The 23,251-nt window shown below is 31.4% G+C and overlaps 3 protein-coding genes across 3 annotated transcripts; 2 read left to right on the top strand and 1 right to left on the bottom strand.

Annotated features, from left to right (window-relative positions):
• Nucleotides 1-414: 414 nt before the first annotated feature.
• On the bottom strand, nucleotides 415-6,146 carry LOC134714057 (dual specificity protein phosphatase 3-like). Its single transcript, XM_063575303.1, has 5 exons — nucleotides 6,077-6,146; nucleotides 5,061-5,165; nucleotides 3,086-3,197; nucleotides 2,424-2,635; nucleotides 415-1,678 (listed from the first exon to the last, which is right to left on the bottom strand). Exons 1-5 carry the CDS (start codon nucleotides 6,096-6,098, stop codon nucleotides 1,449-1,451), a joined length of 681 nt encoding a protein of 226 aa, XP_063431373.1. The 5' UTR covers nucleotides 6,099-6,146; the 3' UTR covers nucleotides 415-1,448.
• A 3,237-nt stretch (nucleotides 6,147-9,383) lies between these two features.
• On the top strand, nucleotides 9,384-14,105 carry LOC134714058 (E3 ubiquitin-protein ligase TM129-like). Its single transcript, XM_063575304.1, has 4 exons — nucleotides 9,384-9,681; nucleotides 11,155-11,629; nucleotides 12,161-12,320; nucleotides 13,815-14,105. The coding sequence occupies exons 1-4, from the start codon at nucleotides 9,462-9,464 to the stop codon at nucleotides 14,064-14,066; spliced, it is 1,107 nt and encodes a 368-aa protein (XP_063431374.1). The 5' UTR covers nucleotides 9,384-9,461; the 3' UTR covers nucleotides 14,067-14,105.
• Nucleotides 14,106-18,369: 4,264 nt separating this feature from the next.
• LOC134715689 (uncharacterized) lies at nucleotides 18,370-20,259 on the top strand. Its single transcript, XM_063578036.1, has one exon. It carries the CDS (start codon nucleotides 18,484-18,486, stop codon nucleotides 20,167-20,169), a length of 1,686 nt encoding a protein of 561 aa, XP_063434106.1. The 5' UTR covers nucleotides 18,370-18,483; the 3' UTR covers nucleotides 20,170-20,259.
• Nucleotides 20,260-23,251: the final 2,992 nt, after the last annotated feature.

The following is a 23,251-nucleotide window of genomic DNA, read 5'->3' on the forward strand; positions in this document are numbered from 1 at the left end:
AAGTTTCCAGAAAACCAGGAGTTAGTTTTTGTAGTTCTTGTCTTCTGAAAGGCAGTTCTTTCTCAGAAGACTTTTAACATGGGTTGATAATTGGCATGTAGAAAGATGATACATGTACAATTCAGAATATGTCTGGTTTCTTTGAAGTTAAAATATTGAGAAAGCTGTGAAAATTACAAAATTTGATAGGAATTTTGATTTAGTGTTCTGACACCTTCATGGTATATGAACATTAATTTTCATCTATAAATTGTCTGATGATGGTTTTTCCAGATAAAACTGACGTACAAACTAAAATCTATATTGTTTATTTGAAAATAGGCTTAATAACTTCTGAAACAGTTTTTTTTCTATCAGGTTATAAAAACAATTCAAAAGAGAAAACCTTATTACGCATTAGAAGCACATTGAAGACGTTGGCCCGAATGTATGTTTCTTATTAACAACAATATATTAATGTCAATGCAGAAGATAGTTTCAATAATTAGGAGAGGGTCTTTCGAAGATTTGATCATATGTTAAGAAAAGCATAATAAATGCAAGGTGTCCAATTTTAATCTTGGTGAAAAACAGAAAAATTAACAATGTTTATAATTTGTAACTTTCAACAAATTTGTTTTGAAATGCAATTTGTTATACGGTTCGCTGAAAGAAAAAGCTGTTAAACATGTTTTCACTGTTAATTTGCTTGTCCTGTTCAATTGTGCATATGATTCCCTAACACGTATAGTCTAATTGGTCGGCTGTAATCTTTTCGTAAACCCATATATTAAACAATGTTTATTTGAGTCTTTTATTACTGAATGAACAAGAATAACAAGGTTCGAATTTTACTTGAATTGTTAAAGACCATATGATTTGCTAGATAGTGTTGCTCATATCCATGTCATTTGGATTTTGTTGGATAGTTGTCTCATTGGCAATCATACCACATCTCATTATCTGTTATCTGTATAAACAATATTGCTGCTCATTTTGGTATTATCTAAGTCTATAAAGCGAAAATAAAGTGTTAATATAATTAACAAGGACGGGTAATAACTCGTGTTCAGTTATAACTTTAGAGCTAACATAGAAATAAGGTGGTGGTCATCGGAAAGAGCTAGTGTGATCGATAAATTAAGATTGTCTTTTATATGACTGTCACCATTAAAATTGAAATTTTATCATTCATTTTTATTAAATATACACTCAATGATATGTGTTTTTCTCATTGATGAAGGCATGTTGGTGTTTATTACCACTTCATTTTAACTCGTATGGAAAGTTGACTCATTGACAATCATACCTCATCTCCTCATTTTTTTATATCTAAATGTAACTCAATTTATTTGCATGCAGATATTTGCAAAGATATTCAAATGGGAGTATACGTGTATCCCTAATGGCTTTTCTGTTTATACATTGTTGGCACAACCTAACGTTATATACAATAGTAGTACATCTCTTTATGTTTCGTCGTTTTCGTCAACTTGGTCTAAGTTAGAAGAATGTCCATGTAGTTCTCTCTCAAGCATACACAACTGTTCTACAAATCCTGAATTTGGACATATTTTTCTATTTGATCTTGCTTCAACAATGGCGTCCCAAAGATGGAATTTTTGCTTCATCATCATATATGCGATTGCTACAGTTGGGGACCGGCGGTACACAGAGTGACAATGAACTAATACTTTGCCTGAAAGAATAAGACACCATCATGTGTATGTCAATAATATAAAAATATGAATGTTGAATGAAGTGGTCTTTGTTTTTATAGAAGTGTCACAGTCCGCATAGTGCAAAACAAGTCGTATACTTTATCTTCGTATCAGTTTGGGATAATTTAACATTTGTAAACTATTGCTTATATCATGTAAACTTGTCATCGAGAAGTAAAATGTTCAAAATATCTTTTCCAGCATGTTATACGTACATACTATTTATTGGGGTATAATTACTATATCAAGTAGTTAAAATAGCTTGATTTTTTAAATAAAAGGTTTATAGTTAGGGGAGTCAATTTACCACAGGGGAGTCAAAATACCATGGCTAAGTAATTTTTCAAAATATCTTTTCCATGCAGCATGTTTTAAAAATACCAAGGACGTATGTTAGTTATACATGTACGTCCTTGAAAATACATACAAACAACTTTTTGGAGTATTATTACAATTTAAATGAGTTACAATAGAAATAATTTTAAATTTGGAGGGTGTAAAAGGGGGGTATTATATATATAGAAGGTCAATTTTACATTAGGGAAGGATATTTATTTTCATTTTTCAACAGAATAAAATAAAACGTATGTGATAAATCATAAATGTAGCATAGCACTGAAAGCAGGTTAAAATAGCTTTAAATACTAAAACTCCAAATACTTGATCGAGGCGCTAAATGACTAAAAATTCAAATGTAAAAGAGAAAAGTCTTTAGCTTCATACCATTTTGTTTCATAGCATTATCTATTATATCAGAAGTATGCTCAAAATGTTGTTTAATATCGTAATCTTCTTCGTCATACATCTCCACTTCAGAATAAGTAATTGCAGTGTCAGCGTAGTATTCGCTTCCGGTTTCTGAATCCTCTATTGCTAAATTTAATATATGTGTGATTCCTCGGTATTTTAGTCCTTGTAAATCTCTTGCGAAGTGTCTGTAATATGTTAAAATGATTAAATTATTGGTACTTATAGACATTATTTATTACTGTAAAATTGAAATTATTGCGATGTTTTAAATTTATCAGTACGAAAATTACGAACAGGTGAGTACCGCAATAATAAAATTCGCATTTTTGTCCATCTTTTCAAATCGCAACCAATAACTTCTGAATTTACAGTACATATAAATAAGAAAATGTGGTATGATTGCTAATGAGACAACTCTCCACAAGAGATCAAATATATGTTAACGCCATTAAATCAGTTTCGAATTGAATTAACGAAGTTTGAAATTTGATTTGTTTTATTTTTGTTTTCTTAAGTTTTTTATGTTTATGTTGTTTTTTTTTTTGCAATACAGACCTATCTATTTAAAGTTATCATTTTAATTTAATATATTTGTTTTTAGTCATAATGATTGCTGTTCGTATATTTACACTTACACATTTCCGACATATATACTGGGGAAAACTTCATCCACATCATTTTTGAGGTGCTTATTGTCCTGGAGAAAATTTCGTATTTTGTAAAACAGCTTCACGTCGTAATGTTCTTCTGCAATAAAAGAAAGTATTAGTTGGATATTGAGCTATCTGTTAATTACGCTTTCGTGTGATTGTCATATCTATAATAAGGACTTTTTGTACATTCTGTTGATTGTATAATCATGTTGTATAACAGTATATATAGTATATAGATATCTTAAAATCCAATCAGCTGATCGAGTAATGTGTGGCGTCAATTTCAGCGCTAGTCTCGATCAAAAACTGTGGATCAATATCATTTATATGTTACTTGAATAATAGAAATCGTTACCCCCAGAAAATCACCCCGGGTTCTTTTAACATGATTCTCAAGATCACTATATATCCTTCCTTTTCCAAAATATACTGACCGACTTTAGAAACGCAACACTAGATTATTTTTGTGTTATTTTTAAAAGGAATGTGTCAACGTCAAAAGCGATAACTGCCCGTTACAAACGCCAAAATGATTTTCAGAAAGGTCAACATATTCTGTCTGATATTTTTGAGTTCTGTTTTACACCTTCTGATTTTGCATTTGTTCAACCCATTAATTGGTTTTAGCAATTATGCGGTTAGAACTTGAGGGCTTTACGGGTTTTCCTTCAGTCAATTCATTGGCAATGCAGTTTATGTTAAACATTTATGACATGAATCTGTACTCATTGGCACTCGGCAATTTGGTTAGCAGTTGACCGCAACGGCCGTAAACATGATTGGCAAATGACGTTCCATAATCAAATTCTGTTGATGTTTCATTGTCACTTCACGTTGATCTGTTCATTAATGGCCAGCAACAAATCTTGTGTACTTGCATCGTTGTCGGAAGGACAGTAGGACGAGTTTCTGAAGTCATAAGGTATGGTTGCAGCACATTTATGTTTTCATGTTGCAGTATTCTTAAAGGCTAATTCGGTTCTTTTTTTTTTATTTCTCTGACTTGGCAAAATGGAGCTGCAACATTTTAAAAAGAATTAGTAAGGCAAAGGATTGAAAGAACTGTTTCACAAAGTAAAAAAATGAAACAATCTTTCATGGGACCAAAATTTCTCTGTAAGAAATTCGTGCGACTTCAAAAAATTCGGTATGTGCAATAACCACAAGTAAGTCAGATTTTGATTTTTTGTAAGGAGAAAGAAGCATGATAAGCATAAAAAGTAGTTGTAAGAGAATCAAAAAAGATTTGGTAAAAAAAATCAACAAAATGAGTGTTGCGTTTTTTAGGTCGTTCAGTATATAATCTTCTTCTTCTTCTTCTTCCTTGCTTAGGACTGGATTCTTAAAAGAATGTTATAAGTCCACTAGACGGAGAATGAGACAGCAATTCTCCTGTAACTATTTACAAATAAAACGTTCCGAATATATACAATTTAAAACTATATACACTTGGCACATAATATCTCGATAGTCTGCATTGATTAAATTTTATAACCTTTTTCGATGTCAGTGGGACTTATGCGTAAAGATGGTATTAAAAGTAGTTCGTTTTCAGTATCACTTGCCTGTTAACACTAAGGTTGTGAGTTCGAACCAAGCACGTTTGAGAAGCGATTTACTAGGATTATAACAAAGATGTGGTATGATTGCCAATACGACTACTCTCTACAAGAGACCAAATGATACAGAAATTAACAACTATATGTCATCGTACAGCCTACAACAATGAGCAAACCCTATACCACATAGTCATCTAAAAACGGCACCGACACCACAAATGTATAAAAATTTACACAATTCAAACGAGAAAATTAATGGCCTAATTAGTGAATAAAATATGAACGAAAAACACATATATAGCAGTAACAAACGGCAACCACTGAATTACAGGCTAGAAAAAGGTTCATTGTGGCATCTTTTAAATATTTAAAAAACAATCTGATAGCATCTCACTTACCATGTTTCTTTTTCTGTTGGTGTGTAATTAAAAACTGTGGTTTGAATCCTACTCTTTTCTTGAAGCCACCTTTTCGGTTCGAGTTTTTCCTTTCTTCTAACATTCCTTCAAAATACATGTATTCGTTTGTTATACATTAGACGATAAAAAGTTCTGCACATTACATGAAACCATGATCATTGTGAATCCAATGAAATATTCAAACGGTTGTAGACTAGATCCTGGAGAATTTGAGGATCTTATTTCAGAAAAAATGAAGAAATATGTAGATTTCCTAGTTAAAATGTAACAAATTTATTGAAAGGAGTGGGGGCTATAATGGCCTTATATGGACCAAGATTTACAAAGTAACAAACTTTAAACTGACTGAACATAGTTTTCTATATTTCCCCATTAAAATGCATTGGTCGTACCCCCCGGATCTTCTCCACTCTGGATCCGCCACTGATGTGTATCTAACAGACAATATATAGCTCCACACTTCGTTTAAGAATTTTCTTCATTTTCATTGTTACAGAATCACCAAGATGTCTTTCACGATTGCAGTTTTTTTGGATATTTTTCCGTGCCTTAATTTCAGTCACATTTTAAATCTAAAAATACACACGATAACCTATTCGAAACCCAACTGTCTGTGCACTAAATATCAATCTATTAAAGCAACAATACTATGATTATGAGTGTAGATAGAAGCTTTGACTTTTTGACAAGGGAACTCGGTGAAATACTACAAGGCAAGGTTCGTCATACCTCTTTCATAACAATTATATGTATAGGGGTGCAACCATCACCAATTTCTCCAAAAATTCTAAAAAAAAATATATTTAAAAAAAAGGTATCCATTTTCCTGGCAGTTTTTTGTAGACATTAACTTCCCCTATTTATCAGTTCAGAAATTAGTCTTCCTTTGTTTCAATTTGATGACATAGCTACACATCTATTCAGACAGACTTATGAATGATTCCTCTAAAATTTGACAGATGAACTGAGACTGAAATGCTAATAATGTTTCTTACCTGAAGATTCCATTGTATGCATATGTACATATAAAAGTGGATTTATTCAGTCTATAAATAGTTATGATCATAATACTATCGATTATTTTGTTTAAATATTTCGGATAATCTATTTGTATATGATCTACACGTATATTCTGTAAATAGTTTCTACGACAAGTAATTGAATGTATGTTTTGTTAATTTGTCCATTATGTTATAGGCCTTTAGACCACTACAGTTTTAATTTTAAAAATATCAATCACAGGACCGAAAGATTTTTTAAAGTTTGCCGTTAAGCAGGTCGAATGTTATTACTAGTAACATGCTGTATGTCGGGAACATTACTTGCAATGAAAGTCTCGTTTTCTTTTTTATTGAATTTGTAAAATCATACATATAAAGGGTTAAATTGTCAATTCAGGTTTTGTACGAGATAAGATTTTTTTTTGTTGGGGGGGGGGGGGGGGCAACCCTTTCTTGACAAGTTTAATCTCAACTCAAAACATTAAGATCCTCTACAAAAGATAATGCAGCTGATCTGTAATATTCAATCTTTATGCCTTATAGCATGTACCGTGTGCTACAAGTTAACGCTAGATGCAAACTGATGAGAAAAAAAGTAACACCCGGTCACCGAAAACTTGACACTGGCTGGTCGAGTGGTCTAGCTAGATGGACAAAGTGCAAGCCGATTTGGTGCCACGATGTCTCAGTTGCATGAATTCGAATTCCGTCTTGTTTAGTTAAATGTTTTAAAGTTATCGTCAGGGGTAAAACTGTATCACAATATCCAAAATGTAGCTTGTTTTCCATCAAGTAAAGTAAACAGTGCTGACAGAGCCTTTTATATCTGGACAAATTTTCAAGTTTTCCTGAAATTGAATTTAGTTTTTGTTCATGCCTCCAAGAGTTTTCCTGAAATTGAATTTAGGTTTTGTTCATGCCTCCCAGAGTTTTCCTGAAACTGAATTTAGTTTTTGTTCATGCCTCCCAGAGTTTTCCTGAAATTGGATTTTGTTTTTGTTCATGCCTCCCAGTTTCTAATCTCAAACTGGGGTTATTCAGTCTGAAATTTATTAAAGTTATTCTACTGTTAAAAAAAATCATATTATTAACGTAAGTTACTTTCGTAATTGAAATAAAATTGAGGAACTTGAGATAATGGGGAATGTGTCAAAGCGACAACACCCGACCATAGAGCAAACAACAGCCGAAGGCCACCAATGATAATGGACGTCATACTAAACTCCGAGTTATACACAAGAAACTGAAATTAAAAATCATACAAAATAAACAAAGGTCAGAGGCTCCTGACTTGGGACATGCGCAAAATTGCGGCGGGGTTAAACATGTTTATGAGATCTCAACCCTCCCCCTGTACATCTAGTCTATACCAAATCCAATTTGAATTTAAAATATATAAATAAGTCAATAGAATAGCTTTTTCTTATGTCTAGTCGTGTCTTTAAGAAAGTTCTCCTGAATGTATTTTTTTCAAATACAATTTAAAGTTATTCTTACTAAGTTTTTTGCAGAAATCTAGATTAATATCAATGTTTTCACTATATATACAAAACCGTATATTTGAATACCATAAGTTATTCGACTAGTTATTGCTGGATTTATATTCATTATAGGCTCTGATAAATAGATCAGTGTTCAATTCTGTACCAGTAAAAAAGCAAATGTTTTATCAAGTCTAACATGTCTAAATATATTTATTTTGTAAAAATGGATATCTCACAAGTTCTGACAGGACTTCTATGTTTTGTTTTATTAAGTCTAAATATACTTATCTTGAAAAAATTGATATCTCACAAGTTCTGACAGGACTTCTATGTTTTGTTTTATCAAGTCTAAATATACTTATCTTGAAAAAATGGATATCTCACAAGTTCTGACAGGACTTCTATGTTTTGTTTTATCAAGTCTAAATATACTTATCTTGAAAAAATGGATATCTCACAAGTTCTGACAGGACTTCTATGTTTTGTTTTATCAAGTCTGAATACACTTATCTTGAAAAAATGGATATCTCACAAGTTCTAACAGGACTTCTATGTTTTGTTTTATCAAGTCTAAATATACTTATCTTGAAAAAATGGATATCTCACAAGTTCTAACAGGACTTCTATGTTTTGTTTTATCAAGTCTAAATATACTTATCTTGAAAAAATGGATATCTCACAAGTTCTGACAGGACTTCTATGTTTTGTTTTATCAAGTCTAAATATACTTATCTTGAAAAAATGGATATCTCACAAGTTCTAACAGGACTTCTATGTTTTGTTTTATCAAGTCTAAATATACTTATCTTGAACAAATGGATATCTCACAAGTCCTAACAGGACTTCTATGTTTTGTTTTATCAAGTCTAAATATACTTATCTTGAAAAAATGGATATCTCACAAGTTCTGACAGGACTTCTATGTTTTGTTTTATCAAGTCTAAATATACTTATCTTGAAAAAATGGATATCTCACAAGTTCTGACAGGACTTCTATGTTTTGTTTTATCAAGTCTAAATATACTTATCTTGAAAAAATGGATATCTCACACTGAGTTCTAACAGGACTTCTATGTTTTGTTTTATCAAGTCTAAATATACTTATCTTGAAAATATGGATATCTCACAAGTTCTAACAGGACTTTTATGTTTGTACAGAGTTTGATAATTTTAACACATGTTTACCCTTCTGGAACACCTGAGATCACCCCCAGTTTTTGGTGGGGTTCGTGGTGCTTAGTCTTTAGTTTTCTATCTTGTGTCTTCTGTACTATTATTTGTCTGTTTATCTTTTTATTTTTAGCCATGGCTTTGTCAGTTTATTTTCAATCTATGAGTTTGACGGTCCCTCTGGTATCTTTTGCCCCTCCCCCTTTTTTTAAAGTACGTTTTTCCATTTCCCGGCAATCTTTCAAAAATATCAAATAGAGAAATAGTTTTCTTTTTTGAGTAATGTTAATGACTCCCCAGTTCTCACAATCATAAAACACAATATTTTGAATGAAATGATCAAAAATATTTAAAAGGTTTTTGATACTAGTCTAAAAAGATCGGCCGTGAAACCCGGCCTTTATACAACTCAGGTTGGCATGCGATATTGTAGCAATAAAATATTTGTACAAACAAAGCACCTGTCAGTTTAAATGAGAGTATATTTCCTTTACAAAGGATAGAAGCAATACAAATTTTTCTATGAAATTTAAGATTGTTTCATAATTTCAACGCATACCAGTATTTGAGAGTTAAAAGTGGTTGGAGGTAACAGTGCTTTGCTAGAGTCAAACGTCTTTTCGGTCGTTAGATATATTTATAGCAAAAGTACCTCCACATATAAAATTCTTTGTAAATGGAAAGTAGACGATCGACGATCGATTGCCAAACTATTATAAACTAAAATGTCGTCAAACGAAGAATCGACACTTTTTGCTATTTATACACTCGGGTATACATTTTTTAGTCTGGTTATGATAGCACCACCTACTGAATTTGTGGCTGCCGGTTTGACAGTTCAAAATATGTTGGCAAGTTTCCTTGGGAGTGAAGAACTTGGTTTTATCTACTTTCACATAAAAAGAACAGCAGCGACACTGTTGATTCATTCATGTTTTCCATTAGGTAACCATTACAAAGTTGTTATTCATTCACTTATCGGTGCAGGGGCGGACATTTATTTTAAGAAAAAGGGGGAGGGGTTCCAAACCATAAGACAAGATGTATTTTATTTCAAATTAAAGGCACACGGGGAGCATATATAGAATGCATACATTGTATGACCCCATTCAAAAACATTAATATCAAAATAAAAGAGGGTTCCAACCCCTCCCCTTTTGATCTGCCACTGAGGTGATGGGTACATCTCAACTGGTTTTATCAGACATATCTAAGATTTAATATGTATCAATATATATATATATATATATAGTTTTATTCAGGATCATGCTCCCTTTTTAGCTCGCCTGGCCCAAAGTGCCAAGTGAGCTATTCCTATCACTTAGCGTCCGTCTTCGTTGTTAACCTTTACAATAATCTTCTCCTCTGAAACTACTGGGACAAATTTAACCAAACTTGGCCACAATCATCATTGGGGTATCTAGTTTAAAAAATGTGTCTGATGACCCGGCTAATCAACAAAGATGGAAGCCACGGCTAAAAACAGAACATAGGGATAAAATATAGATTTTGGCTTATAACTCTGAAACCAAAGCATTAAGAGCAAATCTAACCTGTGAGTAAAATTGTTTATTAAGTGAAGATCTATCTGATCTGAAATTTTCAGATCAATCTGACAACCCGTTGTTGGGTTGCTGAGCCATTTGGTAAAATTTTGTAAAGAAACTTTGCCATTTTTGTTTATTATCTTGAATAAGTGAGTGTTATAGATAGAGACAAACTGTAAATAGCAATAATGTTCAGCAAAGTAAAATCTACAAATAATTCAACATGATTAAATTGGTCAGTTAACCCTAGAAGGAGTTATTGCCCTTTATAGTCAATTTTCATTAATTTGTTAAATTTTTGTAAATTTTTACAAAATATTCTCCTCTGTAAACATGGTAAAAGGGCCAAGTTTTTAATAGATAGAGAAAATTTTAAGTAGCAAGAACGTTCAGGAAAGTAAGATCTACAAACAATGTCTGGTTATTTGTAAATACCTTGGCTTGATTTGGAAGAAAATAAAAAATACCTATTTTCTCTAAAAGCAATGAAGCAATAAATTGTATTGCTGTCAACAGCATTATCGTTTGGGTGTCTGGTATAAATGTACTAAATTTCAAGTTACTTTTATTTAGAATTTTTATTGTTATATTAATAGACTTTAAACATTTGTAATACACAACACCATTTTAACCTTGATAACAAATAATCAGTAATCAATAAACAAAAGGTTAAAGGCAGGGTTAACTTATCATGGTTATAAGTCTTGTTTGTCTAAAAACAAGGCTACACATGCATGACATGGCTTTAAGTAGTTACCAATTTGACATCAAACTAGTAGGCAATGTGTTTAATTGATTAGATTAAAGTATAATGTACATGAATTATATTATAGTATAAATTAAAGTCGCCTAATATTTTTTCTCATTTCAGGTTATTTTCTAGGACTAAGATATGTCTCGCCTCTTCAGCATCTTTATTGGTTTCCTTACTTTGCATGGTACTGGCAGATATATTTGACAATAAGCCTCTTTATTATTATATGTGCATCAGCTGTTGTATTTTATTGGTCTACAGGCAATTGGTCAAGACATCCGATTGCTAAAGAACTTAGTTATCTTACTAATAATGCAGGAAGTTGGAGAGCAGTGGCATCCTCTATAAATGTGGAGTTCCGCCGTTTTGACAAATTTACATCCGGCCCACATGGGAGAAGAGTTATTGTCACAGACTCATGGGTTATGAAAACATCCACATATTTTTTAAATATAGCACATCAAAATGATATTCATCTAACTTTATCCAAATCAGAAGAACATTCTCTTTCCTATGAAAGTATGACATCGGTGCAGTATCTGAATATCTCAGTAGTTAGTATCAACAAGAAAGTTACACCATTTCAAATCAGGCAAGTCAAGTAGTTAATATCAATTTTATCAAGTTAAACCATCGCAAAATTCAACAATTTCAAAACAAGCAAGTCAAATAGTTAGTATCGACCAAAATGTTGTACCATACAAACACACAAAGAATTAAACAATGTTATCTTGATTGTAATCTCAGAATCAGAGCAAGTCCATCAGCACAGAAAAAAATTCGCACATCATTTCAAATTCAAGATTGCGCTTTGTACATATTTGAGTGGAATTGAAATCCATGAACATGATGAATGTTTTCAAAAGTACATATTTTGTAAGAATAAAGATAAGAGTTTAGACAGTAATGTAAATGTGTTAAGTGAATAGTGGTTTGCCTCAGGATTCATTGCAAACACATTTTACACAGAAATAAAATTAAAATATATCACATGTTATTTCAGAACCATATATACATATTTATAAATGCACTTTAATGATCTTTAATAGTTTAGTTTTTTGAAGTTGGTCCTTGCTACACTAATGTAACGAATGACAACATGATACATCTCTACTCTTTTCAGACTTAACTCATTGGAATACAGAGATTTGAAAGAAAAACTATCAGGGCCAATTAGAAATGCTAGAAACATTGTAATAAAACAATCTTTAAGTGACCAGTTTTTGGAAGCGTTCCATGAACAAGTGAATCTCAATCATGACTTTCGTTTGCCTTTAAATATGGTAAGTATTTCTGAGAGCAAATAAAATGAGTTAAATGCAGCTTCAAGCTCCTTTTTAATATTAAAGAAAGATATATATATGTGAACATATCATTACAAAATCCAGCATTTGATCTATAAGAACAGAGACATATAATACAATACAATTGTATTATATGTCTCTGATAAGAAGAATACATTTCGATTGAAAAAAAACGATTAAAAAAACTTATTTGGAATCAGTGTGGACATGTTAATATAGCACTTATGTAAGCCTAGTTTATAACTGACACCCTTATCTGTATTATATTTTTTTTTAATCTGGTGTATATAGTATGGTGATGGAACAGTTTCCTGCACGTCTACAAAAATGATTTAACATTAAGTTATTTTAAAGTTTATGTTTTGAATTGAGCTCTGGCTGGGATCGCAGCCTTAGCTCATTTTGGATAAGACCAACTGCCGTTGCGTTGTAAATTGGTGGTGGGTACGCCAGGCTGTGTTGATATCCTTTATACCAGTATCTAGGACAATATATTTTAGGCGAAATAATACTGGTTTGTGCACCGATCATATATTCACTGTACAATATTCCTGCACATGCACACAGTTGCTTACAGTATACAGTAATCAGTTGCTTATCCGTGCTACACTACAAAAGTAGTGGTACTCCAGACAGTGGAGGAAAGAATTATAAAGAAGAAGTGGTAACTAATTTTAGGTTGTACTTCAAACAGCTCCAGTTGTTTCTATGCTTATAACTTGTAAGGTTCCCCCATTTTTTTCTAATTCAATATGTGGTTAATGACAGCAAAATGGAGGTCAAATTTAATTTTGACAATTTTCACTAAATGCCTTTCAGGGGTTATAATCCCAGATTGATTGGAAAAGACCACTGTATGTCATTTCCACGCAATGATTTATGAACCTTTCAACTAGAGGTTTGCTATTTCAAATGTTGTCCCAAGTCAGGAGCCTCTGGCCTTTGTTGGTCTTGTATTATTTTAATTTTAGTTTCTTGTGTCAACTGTCAACTTGTGTATAATTTGGAAATTAGTATGGCGTTCATTATCACTGAACTAGTATATCTTTGTTTAGGGGCCAGCTGAAGGATGCCTCTAGGTGCGGGAATTTCTCGCTGCATTGAAGACCTGTTGGTGACCTTCTGCTATTGTTTTTTCTAGGGTCGGGTTGTTGTCTCTTTGAAACATTCCCCATTTCCATTCTCAATTTTATTACTGATTAAAATATGGAGAACAAGTTTGACATTGACCATTTACACCATCCAGGTGACGATTATTTTTTTACAAATAATTGTAGACATGTATTTTATGAATCTATTTTGAAAACAAAAGTTTTACATTTATTTAAAATATTTAGTTTATATATTCAGCATGCCTTTGTTGTGTGCAAATTTAAGAAAGATCTTTATCATTTGTTACATTCATTTATGTAATTTCATGTAACTTTGTGTTAATTTATGTTTTCAAAATATTTGTATATTTCATCTTCTTAGGATTGTGATAACTGTATTGGATGTATGCAGAAAGAATCAGATGTGAAGCTTGTAAAACTTTGTGATGATCAAGAAGCTGGAAATTGTGTTCAGTGTTTCTGTCGACCTATGTGGTGTTTAGAATGTATGGGTAAATGGTTTGCAAGTCGTCAGAATCAACAAAGACCAGAAATATGGATGAGTGGAAAATCACCCTGTCCGACATGCAGGGCAACATTTTGTGTTTTAGATGTTTGTAAAATTGTTAAATAAATGTTCAAATACATAAAAGACTGTATTTCAAAACTTGTATCTAATTTTTGTTCCGGTACTTCAATTACTATTTCACATGACAACTTGAAACCCTTGTTTACAGGGAAAAACAAGAATCATTTAGAAATTATGAAACTGGCGTTATCAATTTATTTTACTTGAAGGAAAAATGCATTTTTTCTTACTAGTTGATCAAGATCAACATTCCAGTAATACAAAGATCTGATTTTAATATAGACCCTGTCAAAAGGTGCTACTTTCATGATGATTACATCAGCTGATGAAGTTATTATTTTATTTAATGAAAATGTCCCTTTCAGACCACAGGGCCTAAAAAGGTGAAATGGGATTTAGCCATCATGTGGCATCTGTTGTCGTCTGTCTGTATATCGCCATTAACTTTTCTTAAATCTCCTCTGAAACCACTACTGGTAGTCCATATATTAAAAAACTTTACCTTGATTTTCCTGAGGAATTATAATTTTCAAATATGTATCTAGGAATTCGATCCATCATCAACCATGGCTCTGTGTTGCTAAAAAAATAAATGAGGATAAAACGTCAATTTTTAGAAAAACTACAATGTTGTTGGCTTATAACTCAAAAACAAAAGCAGTTAGAGCAAAGTTCATAGCAAACTGACATTAGCAGAATCGATAAGAAAGTCAAGGTTGTCTATTGGTTTTTTTTAATTTTCAGAAAATTGAGGACCTTTACTTTGAAGTTTTTGCCCCTGAAATTTTCTTTTGCAAACCTTACTTACTAGAGGGTTCGTAAGGTCTTGCCCTTATTTCAAGGTTTGATATAAATCTACATTTACTGTTTGTGTTTAAATCAGGTTCTCAGATATTTTAAGCACTATATAAGCTCTACATGTATCATGTATGACTGGGATTATCTAACTGTGAATTATGTTTATGGATCAATGTTTAACTATTTGCAGAATTTTCCTGAGATTATTTAGTAAATAGTCAATATATAAAAAAGAAGATGTGGTATGATTGCCAATGAGACAACTGTCCACAAGAGACCAAAATGACACAGAGATTAACAAATATAAGTCACCGTACAGCCTTTAACAATGAGCAAAACCCATACAGCATAGTCAGCTTTTGTATAGATATATTGTAAAGTGTACAATCCATCAGACATTATTGTTCTTACCTTGCTCTAATTTTTTTGGTTCATTCATCATTGTTCAATGTTGATGTTTTATCCCATGCAGCCATTTTTTCAGTCCTGATTAGGTAAGTATATCATATCATGTTAAGGTAAGATTGTAATCTATCTGTAAAAGTGCATTTTTTTTTTAAATTTCTTGGTACATTGGTTTCGAAAGGTTTCATGATTAGGTAACTTTGTCAGTTATAATTAAGTCTACAATATGATATAAAGAATGAGTAAAAGGTGTACATGTCTATATATGGCATGGTTGATCAGACTTTGACCTTATATTAATGGTTCATTGAACAAGGTCAAGTTTAAATGATAAACTTAGTTCCTACTGTGCCAGGCAAAAGTGATTGGTAAACTTATCAAATTTGATTTATAGAATGATTTTGATATGTTTAAGTCAGCCTGATGGAATTCTATGGCATGCTGTTTTGCTATTTATTCTTACTTTTTCTCATAAACTTTATAAGATATCTTATATAGTTTATAAGATATCTCATATAATTTATTAGATATCTTCTATAATTGTCTATATAAAATATCTCATAAACTAGATAAGATATCTTATAAACTGTATGAGATATCTTATAAACTATATAAGATATCTCCTACAATATATAAGATATCTCCTATAATATATAAGATATCTCCTATAATATATGAGATATCTCCTTATAAAGACAATTATATAAGATATCTTATAATTTTTAGGAGACATCTTCTATAACATTAAAGATATCTGATATATTATAGGAGATATCTTATATATTATAGGAGATAACTTATATTTTATAGGAGATATCTTATTTAGTTTATAAGATATCTCATAAAGTGTATAAGATATCTTATATAGTTTTATATGATATCTCATAAAGTTTATAAGATATCTCATAAAGTTTATAAGATATCTCCTAAAGTTTATAAAATATCTCCTAAAGTTTATAAGATATCTCATATAATTTATCAGATATCTTATATAATTGTCTTTATAAGATATCTCTATAACTTTATAAGATATCTTATAAACTATATGAGATATCTTATAAACTATATAAGATATCCTATAAATTGTATAAGATATCTTATATAAAAATTGTTTTTATAAGATATCTTATATAAAAATTGTTTTTATAAGATATCTCATATACTTTATAAGATATCTCACATAATTTATAAGATATCTCATATGATTTATAAGATATCTTATAAACTTTAGAAGATATCTTATAAAGTATATAAGATATCATATACACTTTATGAGATATCTTATATAACATTAAAGATACATCATATACCATTTAAGGTATATTGTATGGTTAATCACTTCTTAATTTTCTAAATTATTTATTATCTTAAAGTGTTTCCCCCCTTTCATACATGCTTGTTATCTTTACGTTTTAACAGTAACAGTATGATACGTTCAATGTTCCTATATTCTTTTAATATCATTATTTTTAGCTTCAAATATAGAACTTCTAATCAAAATTGTTGAATTAATATTATTTTGAAAATTTAATATATCAATTTAAAGAAACCCAAACTAGTTGAATAAAGTGTACAAAGGTTTTTAAATAGCATTTTTCCACTTTTAATAAATATAAACCAGTTAATCATGTAAATTAGAGAATATGAGAGTAAAATTGCGAACTCCCCTTTCATCTCTGTCCTTACTGTTAGATATAAAAGAAAAATATCATGTTTCAAAATGCTGACCTATTGATCAGATATGTGAGATTTAAATACTTATTCAATATTCATAGGTGTACCAAAACATACACTTTGACATGCATTTAACAGTTTATCGCTTCTTATTCAAATAGAACACCCTTTGATTACGTATGTGTAGAAGCCACTCCCATCCAGCAAAAAATGAAATTAATAACATTTCTATGATGTTTGTGCCATATAGTTTTATTGAGGGTTGCTATTAAATCATGTGTTGTTTGATGTCTTTGGAGCATGTAGACTGTATATGTTGATTATCATATCGCCTAGTTTAATTGTCTTGTCGGTGGCCGTAGTTAGTAGAAATAGTATATCATATATGATAATTGCCTATATAATAATATGAGACTACCATACTATCAGATAGTAATCTAATATAAGGAGATGTAGTATTGTTTCCTATGATTGATTATAAGTCGAGTGCTGCCCAACTTGAAACGAGAGAGCATTTTGAACTGTCATCGGGAAACAACTTGAAATATTAATAAAAGACAGAACAGTTCTAAATGACATTCACTGCAGTTAGAAATGTTAAAACAGTGCTGTGATGAGAATGTTTAATATATACTATATTTTTTTGACCTATTTTGTATAGAGTATGTTTGGTATGTGCTGAAGTATTTCTTTATAATGGCTTCTTGTAAGCGTGCATGGTACTTGTCCGATTGATTTCCCCACGTAACCAACAAATCAACAGAATAAAAACAAGGAACTCTTTAAGTACCCATACTCAACTCTACCGGTTCAAAGTAATATTCTCCACTGAAATAGAACATAGTCTAAGGTTTTTATTTGATGTCGCAGCTGTACTCTGCTCGTCGTTAAAGAGCGTACAGCGACTTAATGTAAATTGCTGTTATTAAGTAAACTCAGGTTTTTGTTGCCTTTCATTTAACCTCGTCTTCTATTAATCGTGTTTAATGGTTTGTAATTGGAAAAAAATAACCTGAGTATACGAGATAATTATACAAACAACATGTATTCCATTCAACTAGTAAACAGAAATAGAATTCGGCATTTCTGAATATTTTTTTTTATATCATTTGGCATCAGCACATTAATCATTTAGGAAGAGTTTTAAATAATTTACTGTGAATCATTGGTTATAAATTCAAGATTTCGTGTGATAAAAGTAAAATTAGAACGGGTATATATATTGTCTGAATGTCACATTGGCATATTTATGATTCACATGCGTTGGTGTTAAATATAATATTTCATAATCTTCTTTTGTGCTTTGTATTTTTTGAAAGTAATGTCTGCATGTTTTGGTTGTAAATTATGCACTGGCATAAACATGGTTTTGTTGTATTGGTTCTCAAATTTGAACTTCTAGATATACCTGCGACCTGGATGAATAGATATATACACTTAACAGTTAAAAGTCACTTAAATATAAAATAAACAAGAAAACCATCCTCGATCACTTTACAATTAAACGGTTGGTGATTTTAGGGTAGATGACACATAAGTATTGTATTTAAAATGTAGAAACGTCAAATATGCATTCCCTTTAATAATGGCGGCTGAAAGGAAAGTTAGAAGATTTTGTAGTGTTTGTGAAAAGGAAAATCTCGTGGCATGGAAATGCTTAAACTGTTTAGAATTACAATGTGGTGATTGTAAAAACGTCCACGAAAAATTCTCGATAAGTAAGAATCATATTCTTATACCACTGGATAAATTAAGTCCATCTTTGATGGAGGAGCAGAAAGTTAAAATCACGTCTGCTATTAACAATCAGGAACAATGTGACCTATTCTGTATCAACTGCAACGTTAGAATCAACACGGCAGACTCCATTATGGAACATCTTACTCACAATTTGGACAGTTTTGAATCATTCAATAAAACTCTTAAAAACAATATTGAAACTCTCATATCGAAAATCACATCAGAAGTGGGATCGTCGAAATCTTACGATGACAAAAAACAAATGGTGGAGGAAAAAAGAGAAATGAAAAGAGAAATTCAAAAGAGGTATGAGGAAATAATATTGAGTTGCAAAGCTAACATGAAATCCCTACACAATGATTTAGATAAGTTTTACAAAGAAAGAGAAAAACATATTAAAGAAGCTAATAAGAGAGTTGGGAAGGAGAGTACAAAGCTTGTCAAGGCCAGAGACAAACTCGGCATGCTACAATATAAAGCTGAACTTCCACAATTACAAACTACATTTATTTCCACAAAACAGCAACTGGAAAAATACTTATCAACTTTACCCGTCGATGAACAAATAGTATTTAGAACTGGAGATCAAACTTCAGATGACAGCGCACGAGATATAGGATCCCTGCACTACTCTATAGCAGCTTCTGGAAAATCAGGGAGAAGTTTTCAGCTGGTGTTGATAGAGAAATCAGGACCTACTAAACTACAGACCGTTTCTGTTATAACACCCTGTGGTGATACTGATGTCTGCATTGGAGGCGTAAAACACAAAACGATTCAACTGGTCAACCTTACTAGACCATCGATTCCACTCAACGAATTTACTGTGACATTTTATGATTTTACATCTTCAGCGGATGGCAGCTTATTGTACATAACAGATTTCAAAAACAAATGCTTGCAAGCTGTAACAAAACTTGGAGATTTGAAAAATATTAAAACTTTTTCGCCGCTTTTACCAACTTGTGTACACGTTACATCTACACATGAAATATACGTGGGAATAGTAGAATCTGACAGTCAAAATGTTGATGCAGACAGCAAAAGAGCAATACTGAAATTGACACCACAAGGAATTTTCAAGGCCGAATTTGAATTTGATTTGAGAGGCACTCGACTATTTACTGTGCCATATCGATGCCATGTGAACGAAACGAACAAATGTATTGTGGTTATTGACAAATACGACCCATCCACAGGACGAGTAATCGCATTTGACGAAACTGGGGAAGTTAAATTCCGATATTCTGGATTCACTGCTAGTTCCAAATTTAAACCGTTTAGACCAACGAATGTCAGCTGTACACAAAGGGGTGAAACAATTATTTGTGATATCGACAATCACTCTTTGCATATCATAGACAAAAACGGATTTTTTATCCAAAATTTATCGACTCTTGACGTGGGTATACTGCATCCGCATAGCATGGCTATAGATTCCTATGACCGCTTATGGATTGGAACGGGTCACCCTCCGACTGATACTAAACAGAAGGGACAAATATACATCACTAGATTGACAAAGAAATAACGGAACTTTTAGCTGTACGGAGATAATTACTGTGTCTTTCAATGGGATTGTGAGATATACTGAAAAGTTTTCTGTCTCTCCTGTAAATAACATATTTTGCAAAATCAATGATAATTGTAATTATGTTGAAATTAAAAGCCTATTCATTTGATACCTGAAAAAAAATAAGACATTTTATTTTATACAATTATGTGTCTACTTTAAAATTGGGTTTTTTTTGTTTTTTTTTGTGTCTCTTGTTGATATTGTAACATTATAATATGTTGGCTTCTACATATTTAAACAGATAACAATAATCGTATAGGCACGAACATGATATTTTCACAAATTGTCAATACTCTTAGTAATAAAAAGTTAATATATGTTTTGTACAATCTTAATTCTTATTAAGTGATTTTGCTGATTGAGTTGCGATTCAAGTAAATGTTAAACAAATTGGAATAACACTATTTCAATTGAATTCTCAAAAATGTTACAAAAGAAGTGCATAGTCAATGCAGGAGACAGAAAACAGTTATTGCAGTGAGAAGAAGTACAATTATCAAAATCTGCTTGAAACAGTCGAATTTTGAAAGAGAACGAATAATATTGCTCTCTACTGTTTTTTTCTAAACATCAAACACAACCGATACTACTAGCTAATTGGTTGCATAGGGTTGTGTTACTTATATACAGTATAACTAGATTTCTATGAAGGGTTTTGTGGACTTTGGTTGACGCTATCGAGCTTGCAATAACCTCTTGATATTCCCTTTTCTTCCAGTGTTTTTAATAAATATTAAGTTGTTTGTTTATATTTCTTAAACTTCAAATATTCGGACTGACTCATTTCATAACATTCCATGCGTATATTTTTAGTTTTAGTTCATGTTATATAACACGATACACAATATATATTGAACCGTAAAGGCATTTCATTATATAAACCAATTTACTATTATACACACTTTTTTAAATTTTGTTACATGAACGAAAATTGTAGAATCATTCGGTTAGGAATTATTGATGATTTATTAGGTTTTAGGTGTGTTTTCATCAGGTGTGTCAAATCACGAAATTAAAATTTTGTACCGAAATACCTGTTCTGTTATAATGATGATACATTTAAAAACTAATTTGGTTTTTCCATAAAAAAAGAATATGTGTTACAGTGTGTTCTCACACCAATTCATGTAAACGCTTTTCCACCTATTGATCAACTCAAACCAATACATAGGCATATAACTTTACGATCAACCATTAACCGCGAAGTGACTGGAAAAAATATGTCCTATAGTATATTTTACACTTTAGGAAGTAAACTTTTGTATAATCCGATGATTTATTTTCTACAGAGATGTATTTCGAGGCATAAGACACAAATAAAGATGCTTTAAAACTGTATGAAATCATCTTACAATTAAAACCATTTTCATTGCCTTTCAGATTCCCTTTTCCTCTCTTTACACTAATCATACACTACCCAACGCGGAGATATATTTTTAATAAAAAAAAAATTTAAAGCCCCTTTGCTTCAATGTCAATACGAGATGTATATCTTGTTTCAGTAGGTAGTATAGAGGCTGTCTCATAAACCTGTACCCAAATCTGTTATTCGAATACTGGTTATTCGAATCAACGATAGATCACAACAGGCTAAAAATAAAATAGATTGATTGTTGCTTATTGTCCAGTTACGAATATTTCATGCATATGCCAAGACAAAATAGTGACATAATAAAACTAAACAATTGTGTAAATTGTAAAGTTTCGTTTATAAAGAACCCTCGCAATAAATTTGTTACGGTATTTTCAATATGTATACGAATCGAACCGAAATACAAAATACAATGATTGTATTGCGGTTTTAATTTATAGAAGTCTGATACTTGTAGGATGTATATATATATATATATGCTCCTGTTGAATCGAGAAATAAGTAATGGTGAAGAAGACCTATATAGTACAAAAGCAAAAACAAAAAGTTAATAAATACGTTGCCAGATTAAATAAAAAAAAGAAGATGTGGTATGATTGCCAATGAGACAACTCTTTACAAGAGCCAAATGACACAGACATTAATACGTGTATAAGTCACCGTACGACCTTCAACAATGACCACATCACATAGTCGGCTATAAAAGACCCGAAATTACAAAGTTAAAAAAAAATTAACGAGAAAATTTATATAAAATAATGAAAAACAAAGAAATATGTAACACTACAACAAAAGACAACCACTGAAATACAGGATACTGACTTGGGACAGGCACATAGGTATATGGTGCAACAGAATAATACAAGAAGTGTAAAAACAATAAATAAACAAACGCATATGATCAACAAAAATACACAACAACCATGCACTCAATGACAGATATAGTAGCCTATATTAACCTAAAAAGGCATTTAACAATAATATCATTTATACGATGTCCAATCCAAGCGTTTTATATTCTTCAGACTGAATCCCCGTCTATTTTATTTTTTTTAGATTATAAATCAATTTTTAGAATAACAATACTTAACCAAACACAAAAACAAAGTTGACAAGCAAGTTAAAAAAAATCGCTTGGTCTACATGCAATTGTATACTAGCTCTTATAGTGACATTTTGTCTGTCATTTGACCAAGAAAAAGTGATGGCCGACTACCATATGGCATAAGGAATATTAAGACTACAAGCTGTTCAAATACTGAATAAGAATTATCTGCTTCTGAAAGAATAAAACGTAAATTTTTTTGCTGTTTGTTAACCCCAAAAGGCGTTGCCGCCGGGTAAACATACGTGTATATCATGTCCAAACTAGCATCGTGGGTTCATTCGCAAGAGGCAAAACAAAATTCAAAATAAAGGGACACCCTAGACCTACAATATTTTGTTGTGTGAATCGAAATGCACTGTTTTATTTCTAACTTTAATAAAAGTATGTTCTTTGGTTGGAGTTTGCATTGAACTTAATCAGTTTGGATACATGTTCCAGTATACAACATTTGGTTGCAAGCATCTCATTACCATGAATTTTCGTGTGGACGGAACATTATCTAGTGAATGTTGGCTTTTAAGAACATAATAGAGTTTAAAAACTATAACGATCAGTAT

This window comes from Mytilus trossulus, chromosome 4 (genome assembly GCF_036588685.1).
Source record: "Mytilus trossulus isolate FHL-02 chromosome 4, PNRI_Mtr1.1.1.hap1, whole genome shotgun sequence".
Lineage (NCBI taxonomy): Eukaryota > Metazoa > Mollusca > Bivalvia > Mytilida > Mytilidae > Mytilus > Mytilus trossulus.

Bases quoted from the DNA above. Each gene is read 5' to 3' on its own strand.
- LOC134714057 (XM_063575303.1), bottom strand. From the start codon at position 6,098: ATGCATACAATGGAATCTTCAG. The intron at 5,166-6,076 runs GTAAGAAACATT...TGTATTTTGAAG, and splicing joins GCATACAATGGAATCTTCAG to GAATGTTAGAAGAAAGGAAA. The intron at 1,679-2,423 runs GTATGAAGCTAA...TTATTCTTTCAG, and splicing joins TAATGCTATGAAACAAAATG to GCAAAGTATTAGTTCATTGT.
- LOC134714058 (XM_063575304.1), top strand. From the start codon at position 9,462: ATGTCGTCAAACGAAGAATCGACACTTTTTGCTATTTATACACTCGGG. The intron at 9,682-11,154 runs GTAACCATTACA...TTCTCATTTCAG, and splicing joins TCATTCATGTTTTCCATTAG to GTTATTTTCTAGGACTAAGA. The intron at 12,321-13,814 runs GTAAGTATTTCT...TCATCTTCTTAG, and splicing joins TTCGTTTGCCTTTAAATATG to GATTGTGATAACTGTATTGG.
- LOC134715689 (XM_063578036.1), top strand. From the start codon at position 18,484: ATGGCGGCTGAAAGGAAAGTTAGAAGATTTTGTAGTGTTTGTGAAAAG.